Source organism: Nicotiana tomentosiformis, chromosome 6, assembly GCF_000390325.3.
Source record: "Nicotiana tomentosiformis chromosome 6, ASM39032v3, whole genome shotgun sequence".
In the NCBI taxonomy this organism is placed as follows: Eukaryota; Viridiplantae; Streptophyta; class Magnoliopsida; order Solanales; family Solanaceae; genus Nicotiana; species Nicotiana tomentosiformis.
The window spans coordinates 13,380,734-13,395,844 of record NC_090817.1 but is presented as its reverse complement, the minus strand read 5'-3'; the positions used below and the strand labels follow the sequence as shown (position 1 = coordinate 13,395,844).

The window sequence follows — 15,111 nt, the reverse complement described above, 5'->3', positions numbered from 1 at the left end:
GGCATAATAAAGGTTAATATAGTAAATTTTATTATTAATTAATGTTAAAAGGTGAATTTCTTAATATATATGAAAATAACTTAGTTAAAAAATCAATTAAGGTAGAAATGATGGAGTAATAAAGTATGACACACAAAATCATGGCTGAAATTGTGATTCTTGGATCACTGAACTATCTTTTATGAAAATCTAATTGGTAATAAGGATTTACATAAATAGTTTTCAGTGACTGCGGATTAAACTTTTTTTTTTGGGTAATGTTTTCGAAGTAAACTTGAGGATTAAAGCTGCTCGCTATAGTTTAAAATGGTCTGTCTGATGCATATACAAGATAATTAATACAGTTCAAAATGGTCTGTCTGATGCATATACAAATCTTAATATGGAGCAATTAATTTTTCCCGCGCTACTGTATTGCGAACGTATAATACTCTGTAAAAAATATGTAGGAAATTTTTTTTTCTTTTCTTACAATTTTTAAAATTCTTAAGAACCAAAATTAAGTAACAAGTGCTTCAAATTTAAACGATCAAAAGTTATGGTGGTATAGATAAGATCATTTCATCCTAACCAAAGGTCTCAGGTTCGAATCCTGCTGTGAATAGAAAAAATCCTGGTAGAGAACGCTTCCCCTTTAACGAACCTTAAGTAGTGCGAATTTGAATTAATTGAAACCAAAAAACATAATATATTGGGTGAAAAACAAGAAAGCTTTTCAAAATAACAACTCATAACCACCAAACAGTTCTCAAACTTTTTTAAATTGAGAGAAAAAAGGAAATATATGACTAGAAAGAATGGTCACCACCTCACTTGACAAGTTTTCTCTTCAAGAGAAAATATAACCCCCAAAGGAGGGAGTGAGGTCGTTGCCTGTTGGTCATGATTTGCCCCCAACATACAAGTCATTTACTTTGACTGGCAAATAAAAAAAAATTATCTATAAACTTTAATGATTTTCCTATTCTTTTATTTTCTTGTTTTAAACCAAAGTCTCTAATTTCAAAAGCTATATTTACCTCACTTTCTTTCTTCTAATATTTTGACCATGAGTGAAACCATGCCAAATCCCACTGACTGGCTACAAATCTATCAACATACCTTATCAGAACAACCTCAAACCCCTCCGCCGTCCACCACCGTCTTCGGCGGCAGCCAACTCTCCGATGCCACGGTGGTTACAACCACAACATCCTCCGCAAGTCTTCACCATCACGGCCCGTTGGGCCGTGGTTCCAGGACCATTAGGAGAAGATCCAGGGCTTCAAGGCGAACCCCAACAACTGTATTCAATACAAACACCACAAATTTTCGAGCCATGGTACAACAGTTCACTGGCAGCCACAGTGAACCATTTTCATTCTCGGGACTTGAACCCGATACATTTGGGTCAAGGAATATTAATCTTCATCATCAGCAGATAGTGAATCCTAGCACTACTCCTAGTGCTTATAATATACAGTTTCAGCAGGAAGTACAACAAATTTTTCCCTACACAAATCCTCCCTCTCAGGATCATACTATTGGTCACGAAGCTTTTTTTCATAGACTAGGCAACAGTTCTTCTAGATCTAATATGGAGGTTTCTGAGAATTTGATTATGGATGATAGGACTCTGTTTCCTCCTCAGCATCAACGAGGACAAGAATGAAAACGTACCACCAAAAAGTATGGTGGGATGAACGAGAAATCTCAAGTTCGAACATAAGAAATGAAAAAATATTTGTGACCGAACATGTAACGCGAATATAAATTAATCATATCAGGATTCAGTTACTCTGTTGATTCGGTCGACATAACTTGAATTAATAGTTTGGAACCATGACTTATAGTTTCTGACTTTTCACCCAAGTAAGAAAAATTGACCTTTTGTACATAAAAAGCCGTTGATTCGCTTTTCTTTTTCTTTTTCTTTTTCTTTTTCTTTTAATACTATATCTTCCTTCTTCTTTTTTTGGCATAGGAATGTAACTTTACTTGCTTTTTGTTCTTTTTTGACATGTAATTCCTCGATATCTTTATTGCTTTTTTTACACACTAAAGTTTGTGGTTTAATGGGTTCTCTTATTGTATGTTTTTCCTTTTCTTTTAGGCATCATTTTATTTTTAACTTGGCGTTGTTTTCTGAAATTTTGATCAATATCTCCAAGGTGAACGTTGGGCTCATTCATCTTTGGGAAGAGAAGTAAGATCCGTATGAAAATAAAATATACCCTCTTTTTAATTATATTTATAAATAATTATATTTATAAATAATTTAACTTTAAACTTTTTATTTTATCTCTAACGAGGTGTTATAGCCGCACAATCAGCGGCGAAGTTACGAATTTTCCCAAGGGTATCCAAATTTGAAAGAATTTAAAAAAAAATCCCGACAAAGGGTGTTCAATATGTATTATATACCTCTAAAACGTAATATTTTACCTATATACACAGTGCAATTTTTCGACGAATGGTGGTCAACTGACCACCCTTGTGACCATCTGACTTCGCCACTGCGCACAATGTCTATGGCTTGTTTTAGACTACAAAAGTCTTTTTGTAATTACTGATACATAAAATCAGACGGAGGGAGTCATATATTAATTATAATTAATAAAAGAATAAGTACCTGATGTATTTAAGAGATTAAACTTTTTGAAGTTGCATGTAACTAAATTATTAGTATGTACATATCTAGTACACATATGAACGCACTACTAGAAATCGGGGAAAAACCGACCAAGTCATACCGACCAACGTTGATCGGTCAAAAAATTTGACCAAAAAATCGTCCAACACAGACGGAAACAAAAACAAAATTTATATTTTTTTAAAATTAAATACCGACCAAAAAGTTGACCGAAATGGTCAAACTTGCTTAGTCAAAGTAACTTTTTGATTACCGACCAACTTTGGTCGGTAATATGGACCCAATTTTTAAAATTTTAATTATTATATTATTATTTAAAATATTTTATAAAATTAAAATAATTTATATTTAAGATTACCGACCAAAATTGGTCGGTTATTGCAGGGGAAGCATTTACCGACCAACTTTGGTCGGTATATTTTATTTTCTGGAAAATAACCGACCAAAGTTGGTCGGTTATTAGGTCAAACATGCTCAAACTTTTGAATCACTTTAATATTTACTATCTAAATAATATAAATGTAATATGTTAACACTTTAATGAATACACTAACATATACTATAGCAAGATATATATAGTTAAAGTAGTACAACGAAGTGTGTGTGTAGATATATATATATATATATATATATATATATATATATATATATATATACACACACATATATAAGAACACGAAGCACTAGGACCACAGGGTCGGGTTCTTTTGGGGATAGACTTGTGAAGAAGCAATAATCTAATTAGTATATATAATTGATCATCATCAAATATATCTATTTGTAAAATGATTCATCGACTTATAACTTACTTAAATGCATCGATGAATATTAAAAACAAAATATTTCCACCTATATCGATTAATATTAAAAACAAAATATCTCGAACTATATCGAATAATCTATGTCATGCATTATTAGTGATGAATGAATGAAAAATAGAAGAATTAATACTAAACATCTTTGACATATATATATATATATATATATATATATATATATGGATTACAAATTAAAGAAACAAAAGAAGTTATTAGCATTAAGTAAACGAGTTAATAGGTCAAATTAATGACTAAAAATATTTAAAATAGAATAATATTGATTTATCAATTGATAAATTTTTCGTATGTTGTAATGTATGCGATTGATCATGTGTGTGTGTGTGAAATTACTCATATACTTAATTATAACTTAGAAAATTTACTTAGATAGATGTTATTATAATTTATTAAAAGTAATTAGTCAATATAATTATTTATAAAGATTATGATTATAGTTTATAATTATTTATAATAATTAAATAATTAAATAAAATAAATGCTTATAGTTTATAATAATTTTGTATAGTTTATAATATTTTGAGAAATAAAAACACAAAAATAAATGTTGGTCGGTCAAAAAAAGCGACCAAAAAACCGTCCAACACAGACGAAAACTACAACATGGACCCAATTTTTAAAATTTTAATAATTATATTATTATTTAAAATATTTAATAAAATTTAAAAAAATTATATTTAAGATTACCCACCAAAGTTGGTCGGTTATTGCAGGGGAAGTATTTATCGACCAACTTTAGTCGGTATATTTTATTTCCTTGAAACTAAAAAAATAATAATTTAGTTTTTTTTTTTAAAATAACCGACCAAAGTTGGTCGGTTAATAGTCAAACGGTCAACACTTATTGTACCGACCAACTTTGGTCAGTAATGCTAATATTAGATGTGAAATACGGGATTCTCCCTCATTTCTTTTACCACTCTTCTCCAAATTTTCATACTCCTCACTCAATACCTTCCCCCCTCCTTCTCTATTTCCCTCACACAAATCTCATTCCCCACCCCGCATTGCCTGTAACAGCACGACCGATCGTTTTGAGCACTAGCGCGTCGTTCGGCGGTTTGAGGCCCTGAGCAGCTTCACTTCAGGTATTATGACTTGTACGCGTGGTCGGAATTTAATTCGAGAAGTTCGGAGTTGAATTGGAAAGAAATTTCTCATTTCGAAAGCTTTAAGTTGGAAGAATTGACTAAGGTTGGATTTTTGAGTAAACGACATCGGAATTGGGATTTGAAGGTTCCAGCAGGTTCGTATGTTAATAAGTGTACGAGTCATAATTATAAGTGATATGGGGTCTAAGGAGAGCCCTAAATCTAAGTCAAGTTGGAAATCATAATAGACTAAAGTTCTAAATGAGTACACATAAAACCTAACTTTAGACGAGCATGCCTATATATATATATATATATATATATATATATATATATGGAGTTATATGGTATAAAACCTATCAAATGAAAGATCTTCGAGTCTAGTTTCTAACTCTTTAAACCGTTCGTCATTTGGATATTTCTACAAAGAGTTATGGATGTTTTAGTAAAAGGTGTCGAGCATGGGAAACTTGTAATACAAGGTACAACCTGCACATCGCAAGGTGCAACTCGCTGAAGCACATGTGCCTATATAAGGCAGTCACGGGCAGCAGCCATTTTTGGGGATTTTCTTGAGCTAGGGATTGGTTCTTTCATGGTGGATTTGACCTTGGGGACTACTTAAGAATACAAGGTGAGTTTTTTATGGATATTTTAGGTTAATAACATCCTATTAACACTAGTATTAACATCCTTTAATCTTTGAAATCTTTCAAGTTGTTCAACAACACCAAATTTCTCAAACATTGAAATTTTAAGGAAAAACTTCAAGAAGGTAATACTAATGCTTCAAGCTCATTTCTTATGAGTCGGTGAGAGTAATTCTAATATTTGTTTCAAGTTGTTATGGTTGGATAATTGATTTCATAAACCCTAGTTCATGGCATGAATAGTGTTCTTGAGAAAATGAGGGAAAGATAAATAGTGTTCTTAGAAATGAAATTAAAGGATGCAATGAACCTATGGAATCATTTTCTAGCTTAGTTGGAAGTGTTCAACTAAGTAATCACCAAATTAAATGTTTTGGAAATGTTGGTTAAGGAAGATGATGAATAGTAATTTGGTGGTGTTGGAGAATTAATGTAGTATCATTGATGACTTCAAATGGATATTAAATGATAAGAGTGGAGTTGAGTTGAATGAGCCAGAGGCTTGTAGCCAACTTGTGAGCCATAAATGGATATTGATAAATATTTTTGAGTCATATTTTAATTGTAATTGAGATTGTAATTGTAGATATCAATTTGTTGGTGGCGTATGAGCATTTTACTCAATGTTACGATGTCGGGGGAGGATTAAAAGCTTGTGAATGTTAATAAAGCGAAAGCGAGTTTTGGAGCGTTGGGCATCAGTCGAGTTATTTGAAAGGCTTGGGAGCCGGCTATGGAACTTCGGAGCGAGGTAAGTCTCTTGTCTAATCTTGTGAGGGGTTAATTACCCCATAAGTAATTACATTAATAATTGTTGCTAATTGTGGAGGCTACGTACGCACGAGGTGACGAGAGTCCGTACGTAGCTACTATTAATGCTAAAGTCCGGGTAGTTTAGGACACAAAACATGAATTACGTGTGCAAATTGTATTCTTTGTTTAATTAATATTATTTGATATATATATATATATATATATATATATATATATATATATTGTGAATTGTTAGGTAAAAATATTAAAAGATGGAAATCTCATATGCTAAATTTTTTATTTAAATTAATTAATTTTTAAAAGGAATTATCCATCCTCCCGAATTTATCTTATAATGAATATACTCTCCTTCCGGAGGTACATAAGAAAATGTCCTCCTTTCTTGTGGAGAGGGTCGAATGTCTCGGCAGGATAGATGCATCTATGGATCGTGCCGCACGTCCCTCGGCAGTGTACACGACACTCTGAATCGGGTCGTACGACCTCGGCAGAAATCGTGCCTAATAATAATAATTACACGATACTTTGCTATTTTAATTGCAGCTTGTAAATTTAATTAATAGATTGAGAATTGTTGCATTCGAAGAAATTTAATTGGTAAATTTGAAATTATTGGAATTGAAAGAATTAATTATATCTGCTTGTTAAGGAAATTATGGTTATTCCTGTAAATGAGGCTAATTAAATAAATTAAAAATTTATTGGAATTGAAAGAATTTAATTATTTCTGCCGGTTCAATAAAATTATTGTTAACTCTGTGAATCATGTTCATAAAAATATTTCTATTTTTATGTTACTTATTATTATTGACTCTTAGTGAGTATCAAAGTCGACCATCTCGTCTCTACCTCTTCGAGATTAGGCTTGATACTTACTGGGTACACGTTATTTTCCTACTCATACTCCACTTGCTGAATATTTTATTGTGCAGGTACATATTTGTCTAGCTGCCTTGTGGGTGCAGAGGTGTGGTTAATAATGCGGAGACATAGGTGAGATGCATTCTATATTACGATCCACAGCTAGTAGAGTCTCCTTCAGAGTTATTTATATTTTTCCTGTCTAATTTGTTCCGGATAGTTGCTGTATTTTATTTTATATTCCTAGTAAATGCTCATGCACTTGTGACACCGGATTTTGGGAGTGGTTATGGGTTGTTTACTAATTTAGTTGTTAAATTATTTATCACTTACTCTATGAGTTCTATCTTTACTATTTAATTGAATAAATTTTGATTTCAAAAATACTAAAATGGGTAATTAAATTAATTAGTCAAGGTTGGCTTGCCTAACAATGGTGTTAGGCACCATCACGACCTTAAATGGGTTTTGGGTCGTGACATCGCCACTCCCCCGCCGTCGTCGCCGCCGCTACCGCTGTCATTGCTAGCCACTGCCCAGTTGCTGCCCCTCCTTCTCCACCTCCTAAAAATCTAGGTTTGCATTACAACTTATTTCTTTTGTGTATAAATTTAATGTTTTGTCAATTAGTTAATTAGTGTTTCAATTGATTGTTTAACTTTGCATTTTATTGAAATCTAGGGTTTAGGTCTTGTTTTAATTGAATTGATAACGTATGGTGTAAATTGAATGTTTAAGTTTGTATTGTTTTGAATAGTTTAGTTAGAATTGAATTATTAACTTAGAATTGAATTTAGTTTTTAGGATTTGTTCTTGTGAATCGAACTTTTAGGATATGAATTGAACTTTTAGGATATAAATTGAACTTTTAGGATATGAATTGAACTTTTTGGATATAAATTGAACTTTCTGGATATGAATTGAACTTTTAGGATATAAATTGAACTTTTTGGATATGAATTGAACTTTTAGGATATAAATTGAACTTTTAGTTTATGTTTAAACTCTTAGGACATGAATCGAACTTATAGTTTATTATTAATTATATATACTATAATTTAATTTTGGTATAATTAGGAAAAATTAATTATCTTAATTAACTAAAAAAGATTTAATTAATTTATAATTGTAGAATAAATTAATTTGTTCTTATTTTATTTGTATAGATGGAACGTCATACTTGGATGTACAATAGGAATTATCCTAATCGGCGGGGATTGCAGGAGGATTTTGTAGAAGGGGTTGATGACGTTATTAGACATTCAATGTCACTTTAACCATACCAAATTGAAGAAGTAATTAGGTGCCCTTGTGTCACGTGCGATTGTGTGAAGTTTAAGAAACCGGAGGAAGTTAAGCTTCATCTTTATAGGAAGGGGTTTATAGAGAATTACTTTATGTGGACTAATCATGGAGAGATCGATGGTAGCCATGAAATATTTCATAACATGGTTGTTGGTGAAAGTAGTAGGTCGGTGGAGAATACAAATCATGATTCTAGAATTTAGGATATAGTTGTGGATGCTTTTGGGATGCACTTCGAGGGTGAGCCCAATGAAAATGTTGAAAAAAATTCTAATGATGATGCAAAATATTTTTATGAACAGTTAGAGGAAGCTAGTCGTCCACTACGTGAAGGAAGTCCGCACTTTGAGTTGTCTGTTGCAGTTAGATTACTAAGTATCAAATCTGATTGGAATATTTCTCAAGCAGCCATGGATTCTTTATGGTTAGTCCACACAAAGTAATTCTCTATAAATATTTCTCAAGCAGCCTGGCTGGTTACTTGAGCATTTATGGAATGATTTGTCAAGGCAATGGCTTACCGCGAATTTCTTATAGAGGAGCGAAAAAGGAAAGAAAGCTCGCTCATCCGAGAAGGGAGGCTCCTTGCACACTGGGGGTGCTATCAGCCTGGGGACAATAAAAAGAAGATTGGTAATTATTTAATTAAATTATTTTACTTTTCTAAGTATATCAATTATATTTATTAACTAAATTAATTTATTTTTAGGAAAAGAAGTATGGGCGTCCAATGAGCCATGATGAGGTATTCAAGGAGACGCATATTGTAAAAAAGAAAAAAGAGGGGTATGAAGATAGGTAGGTCGAGGACCGGGCCTCGACTGCATATGTAAGCTTTCAATTTTCTTTAAGTGTTATAATTTAGTTTTATAAGAATTTTTAAATACTAATTTAATTTAAAATAATGTAGGATTGCTACCAAAGTAACGTGGAGGCCTTCATTCGTAGTCATCCAGCTGGTGAATCGGGCGAGCAAACCCAACCTTCAGACAAGGATGCTAAAAGAATATGGTTGGAGGTTGTTGGCGGTCCAAAATGGGGGAAGGTATACGGGCTTCCTACTAAAAAATTTTATCGCTATAGGTGTGTAATGCAAGGAATAGGGAATTCCTCGCAAGGCGAGGAACTTAATAGGGAGAGCCTCTCGTCTATACGGGAGACAGTGACAAAGCTCACATCCGAGCTAAAAGCGGCCAAAGAAAGAGAAAGGCTTAGATATGCTCAATTCCTTGGCATGCAAGCTCAGATCAGAACTCTCCTATCTACTGGAGCTTTTCCGTTGCCCCGGTCTCATGAGTCATCGCCAGAGGCTCGACCTCCACGTGATCGTTCCTCCCGTCCTGCTCGTGATCGTTCCTCCCGTCCTCCCCGTGATCGTTCTTTTCGTCCTCCACAAGACCGTTCTCTATGCCGTCTTGTAGATGAAAGTTCATCAAACGGTGATGATGATGTTGTAGAAAACACCCCTTGACAATTACTTTGATATACTTTGAACTAGACTAATAGAACCAGTTTTGGATTAGATTGAACAATTTTGAACTTGCTGTAATTAGTATTGGCTTGGTTTTGTATTGTGATGTTCAATTGAACTTTAATTTGTTAGTTTTAAAGTATTAATTGGATGTTTGGTTGTTATTATTGTTGTTGGGTTTTTGGTTGGATTTGTGGTGAATTGGTGGTGAATTTGGTGGTTATTAAATTTGAATTGGGGGTATTTGTATGCTGTTTCTATTTGGCAGGTGGTGTAGCTACCAAAACAGGTATATTCTGCCAAAATTAAAACCAGAAAATCGACCAACCTTGGTCGGTTACTAATAAAAAAAAATCAAATTGCACATTACCGACCAATGTTGGTCGGTGAATGTGCAATAAATTTCCAGATCAACATTACCGACCATCTTTGGTCGATTTTCTGCCTGCCCAGTCCAGTTTATCGATCAATTTTGATTGGTATTGTTATATTTTAATTATTTAAAATAAAATAAATTTTATATTACCGACCAAAGTTGGTCGGTTTTTTAAAATTTTAATAATTTATACAAAAAATATATTTTCAAATACCGACCAAAGTTGGTCGGTAAGAACAATTAATAAACTTAATACACCGACCAAGTTTGGTCAGTAAAATTAAATTAATAAAATCATATTCCGATCAGTTTTTGTTGGTAAGCCAAATACATTGCCGGATGGTTGTGTAGAGCATACCGACCAACGCTGGTCGGTATGCCATTCCGACCTTCAAAATACTGTCCACACGAAAATGGTCGCGTTTTGGACGGTTATTGGTCATTACCGACCAACTTTGATCGATGTTTGGACGGTATTTGCCTGATTTTTAGTAGTGGTACACCTGAAAATGATGTTGCATGTCTGAATAAGAATATGTTATTTTGTGTGTGACATAAATAGTAGGAGAAAGGAAGTTTACAAGAGAACTTTGATGGTATTAACTTACTCGTTTCACTTTTACTTATGCACTATACTAAAAATATATTTTTGTTTTTACTTGTTCATTATACTAAATCAAGAGAAAAATAATTTTATTTTTCTTGTTTAACCCTTATTATTAACTACTCATTCTCCAAATTATTTTTCAAAATTTTTAGAAATATTATTATTATTATGGGTAAAATTTTAAATTCATACTTTATTTATTTTTTCTTAAAGAGGGTGCAAATAAAAGAAAATGAACAACTAAAAGTTAACTGATGAAGTAATTATTTAGAATACAATTGTTAGACTAAATGAATTCCACTAATCAATGTACCGATCGACAATAAAATATCAGCCCACTGCCCAAAAAAGAAGAATGTGTTGAATATTTCAACATAAATTTATATGCTTCCTTGACAAAGTCAATTTCTTATTCCTCACTGCTCTTCATTTATGTAATTAATTGACCAATTTTAACCATATGATAGTTTAAGTATTTTTATAACATCGAATCACTTAGAAAGTAACTACAAATAATTGTGTTACATGCACGTTATTTGGAAATTAAGACAAATCACCTGTTGGAGTACAACGAATTTATTATACGTTGCTAGTGTAAAATAATTCTGCATTACTAGTGTGTATGAATTAAATTTTACTATGTATAAGTTGGTATATGAGTTTAACTTTAATTGACTAACATTATCAAAAATTTAGCTATCAAGTTATTTAAAAATAACTATAAATAAGTACCGTAATAAGTGAAATTGCTAGTTTTTTGCTTGTTCAAATTATTTGTGAAAAAGATCTGTCAACTTTTGTCTACGGTGTAAAATAACCCTTACGTTGGAGCTCCATTAATAAGGGTAAAGAGTAAAAAACAAGACTTTTTCCTAATGCAAGGGTAACATTAGACACAAAAGTCTTATAGACAAAATTGCTCAATTTCGGATAATATAGGGGCAAAATTGATCCATTTCACTAGAATATTTGATACAATGAACTTAATTATAACCCCGAACAGACCAATAAAGGTTGGAGAATCATTAGGAGAATTTGCATTTTATGGCTCGAGTTGGAGGTCTTTCCTTGTGTTGGCTTTGATATATCACTTCGACTGTGTCTGCTATGTGTCATTCTAGTTCACATGGTATTCTATCAACTACATAGGCGTCTTTATTTATATGGTTTGCACCTGAATATTTATAAATATTCGGTGAATTTTCTAATATAAATCGCAGAATATACATAAATTTTATTGAGAAAATTATTAATATCATAAGTGCTATTGGCCAGAATGTGATGGTCATTTAATAACAATAACAACAAATTCAGTATAGTTTTAGCCCTACTATGTGAATGTAGAGAGACTGATATTGATAGACACCGGCTTGGGATGGCCATTTAACGCTGTTAATTATTGAGAATTCTCCATGATAATTTGGATGAAACCTCCAATAGAAGTGTAAGAAGAGCCACCTTCCATTTGTGCTGCTCTGCTCTTCTCCTTCATCTCTTTCACCTTCACCCGAATTTCACTCTCGGAATCCATAATTTCTCTTATTGCTTTCTCAATCTCCTCAGCTTTCACTATAACTTCTTTGCCCATCACTTTCATATCCTTCCTATAATCCATCTTAATCTCCACTCCCATTCTCAAATCCTTAACCAATTGAAATGCATTCGCTTGTTGCTCCGCGTACATTGGCCAAGTTGCTATTGGCACTCCAAAATATGTACTTTCCAAAGTCGAATTCCATCCGCAGTGCGACACAAATCCCCCCATCGATTTATGTGACAAAATCGCAAACTGAGGTGCCCATCCTATCACTTTTCCAATCCCTTTTGTTCTTTCCAAGAATCCTTCTGGCAAGATTTCTTCAAGATTTTCATAGTCGCTTGGAAATCTTGCATCTTCGGTTGGTGGTCGCCTTAACGACCACAAAAACCGACACCCACTGCTCTCCAGAGCATAGGCTATTTCCTTAACTTGATGTTGTTCAAAGCTTCCACCACTACCAAAACAAAGGAACACTACAGATGAAGCGGGCTGATCATCTAACCATTTCATAGTATTCTGGTCAGATGAACCTAAGTTGTCACCTTCAACATTGTTAAGGTTCAATACTGGTCCGACAGGGTATATAGGTGGAAGATTCTTGTCTCGTGAGAGCGAGTTTAATGCATGGGATTCGAGCTCTAGAAATGTGTTTATCATAATACCTTTGGTTTCTCGAAACCTTTTTGCGAGATCAAGAAACATTGTTGAACCACCTTCTTTGTCCAAGGCTACAGACGGCAAACATTTTGCTGGAAATGGATTGAGATATGTTGCTATAGAGAGTTTTTCTTCAGGTTCGTCTTTGTACTTGGTAATATCTTTGTTAAATTCATCCCTGAGATTCTGTATATGATAATGAAGACCAAGGGTTGCTGCACCAGACGTGTAGAAAACATAGGTTGGTAGCTCGAACTCATTGGCCACGTCTATCATTGAGGTGCAGAACAAGTCGATAACAATACCTGCCAGTTAATTTTAGTAAGGTAAGTGAACTTTATCGCTATAATAGTAATGTCATAAAACGATCTCTTGTAACATTGAGAGACGGATCCATGTTGGTTCAAGCGGCAGTTGAACCCGCTTTTAATGTTACCGAAGTGAATATTACCAACTAAATAGTAAACGTCGTTAAACTTTATTCACTATAACATAAAGTCATGAAAATATTACTTTGTCAATTAAAGTTAAACTCATATAGAAAATTAAAAATATATAAAAAAAAAAAGTAAATTTTTTTTTGGGAAGAGCTTGGGGTGGAGGGTGGTGCAAAAAAATGAAAAAACAGAAAACATAAAATTAAAAATACAATCTTTTTAGGGGTTGGGGGTGGGTGGGTGGTGCAGAAAAAAACAAAAAATTGAAAATTAAAAATACAAAATTAGGGGTTGGGAAGGGGTGAAAAACGAAAAAACAGAATGGGATGAGATCCATGGATTGTATTTGGGCTAAAAATAAATTTCTAGATAAGTTGGGTTGAGATCCCTTTGTTTTGGGGTGAGCTTCCTGGGTTGTATTTGGGTTAGTTAATGGGTCAGAATCAGAATGGGCTATAAAAAATAATGGATTAACTTGGGCTCAGCCTATTTAGACCCATGAACTAAAATGTTGTAGCCCAACCCATTAATCTCTGGACGGGTTTGGACTCAAATTGCTGCCCCTAATAGTTACAACAAGTAAAATAAAACAACTATACGTGAAATTGATACCAATGTACCTGCTAGCGTATTATTTGATTCTGACTTGAGAATATCAGCAACAGCATCTCTAACTGCAGGCTTATGACTGGCAATAAACGTGGTGAAAATGTTGCTTTTGAGTAGCTGCATAATGGAATCATCCTGAGGGAGTCGAATGAATTTCAAACGCGAGCTGAAATTGGCGACTGATTGGATATAAGAATCGAGCTTCTTGTCGTTAGGCCATTGGATGATGAGGACTGTGATAGATAGCTGCTCTTCTCTAGCTATAAGAAGCTTTGCCATTTCAACTGTGGATACTAAATGGCCAATTCCTGGTGAAGGAATGAAGACTAACTCTATTTTCTTGGTTTCTTTCATTTTCTTCTTGGCTTAAAGGTTTATACTCAAGTTGAAATTTGATATTTGTTTGAAACTTGAAGAGGAAACTAGAGTTTGTTATGACTTGGGATTGAACTGGTCTGATGATAACCCCTCTGATTAGCTATTTATAATATAGTAGATATGTTAAAAGGTTAATTACTTGGAGTCTTGAAATTAAATACTTTAGTAAGTGGAGTAATGACAAGATTAAGTCGTCTTGGTGATTAAGAATGAGAATGATGTCATGGCTTAGGCGAAACATATTACTATATGTTGTACTCGTCGTGTTTTATTTTACGTGACACACTTTTATTTTTAGTCTGATACAAAAAGAATAACAATGTCACGGCAAATGCTATGCAGTGAAAGACATTGATAATTATGTAGCCGTAAAATATCTGTCAGCAGCTAGCCAACTCCGTTTGCTAACGAGGTTAAAGACGGAACCTGAAAAACGAAAAAAACGAGACCTGGGGTCTCAACAAATGAGAAGTAGCTTCCGCCCACGAAATCCTCTCCCTTCACAAGGCTGGACTAGTCCCCGGAGAAGTCAAGTTATTACTAATTGAGCATGATGACAACAATATTTTTGTTTTGCTTTCTTTGTACTTTTTTTATTTAAAAATAATTTAAAAATTTTATATTTTATTCTAAATAAGTTGATTTATAACCATATAAATATTTATAAATTGTTTAAATAATTTCAAAAATCCTTTTTCTTTTTTCTTTTTTCTTTTTTCTTTTAAAAGGTCAGGGGAACAAAAGGAAATATCCAAGTAATTAAGCGGAGTGAATGCTAAAAAGTACTTAGATTTATCTTGGTGATCAAGACTGGTAATGATGTCATGGCTTTGCTGGTTTGTCTTTTCAATGCATTTGTTTATTTGAAATCTCTTCATATTTTGTGG

General features: G+C 33.2%; 2 protein-coding genes across 2 annotated transcripts; one reads left to right on the top strand and one right to left on the bottom strand.

Moving 5' to 3' along the window:
• Window positions 1-1,048: 1,048 nt before the first annotated feature.
• On the top strand, window positions 1,049-1,651 carry LOC104084710 (uncharacterized). The gene has a single exon (XM_009588634.4). The coding sequence runs from the start codon at window positions 1,049-1,051 to the stop codon at window positions 1,649-1,651; it is 603 nt and encodes a 200-aa protein (XP_009586929.1).
• Window positions 1,652-11,813: 10,162 nt separating this feature from the next.
• On the bottom strand, window positions 11,814-14,316 carry LOC104085361 (UDP-glucose flavonoid 3-O-glucosyltransferase 6-like). The gene is made up of 2 exons (XM_009589374.4): window positions 13,858-14,316; window positions 11,814-13,105 (listed from the first exon to the last, which is right to left on the bottom strand). Exons 1-2 carry the CDS (start codon window positions 14,198-14,200, stop codon window positions 12,000-12,002), a joined length of 1,449 nt encoding a protein of 482 aa, XP_009587669.1. The 5' UTR covers window positions 14,201-14,316; the 3' UTR covers window positions 11,814-11,999.
• Window positions 14,317-15,111: the final 795 nt, after the last annotated feature.

Excerpts from the sequence above, each read along its gene's own strand:
- LOC104084710 (XM_009588634.4), top strand. The coding sequence starts at position 1,049 with ATGAGTGAAACCATGCCAAATCCCACTGACTGGCTACAAATCTATCAA.
- LOC104085361 (XM_009589374.4), bottom strand. The coding sequence starts at position 14,200 with ATGAAAGAAACCAAGAAAATAGAGTTAGTCTTCATTCCTTCACCAGGA. Across the intron at positions 13,106-13,857 it reads ATCAAATAATACGCTAGCAG|GTATTGTTATCGACTTGTTC; the intron begins GTACATTGGTAT and ends ATTAACTGGCAG.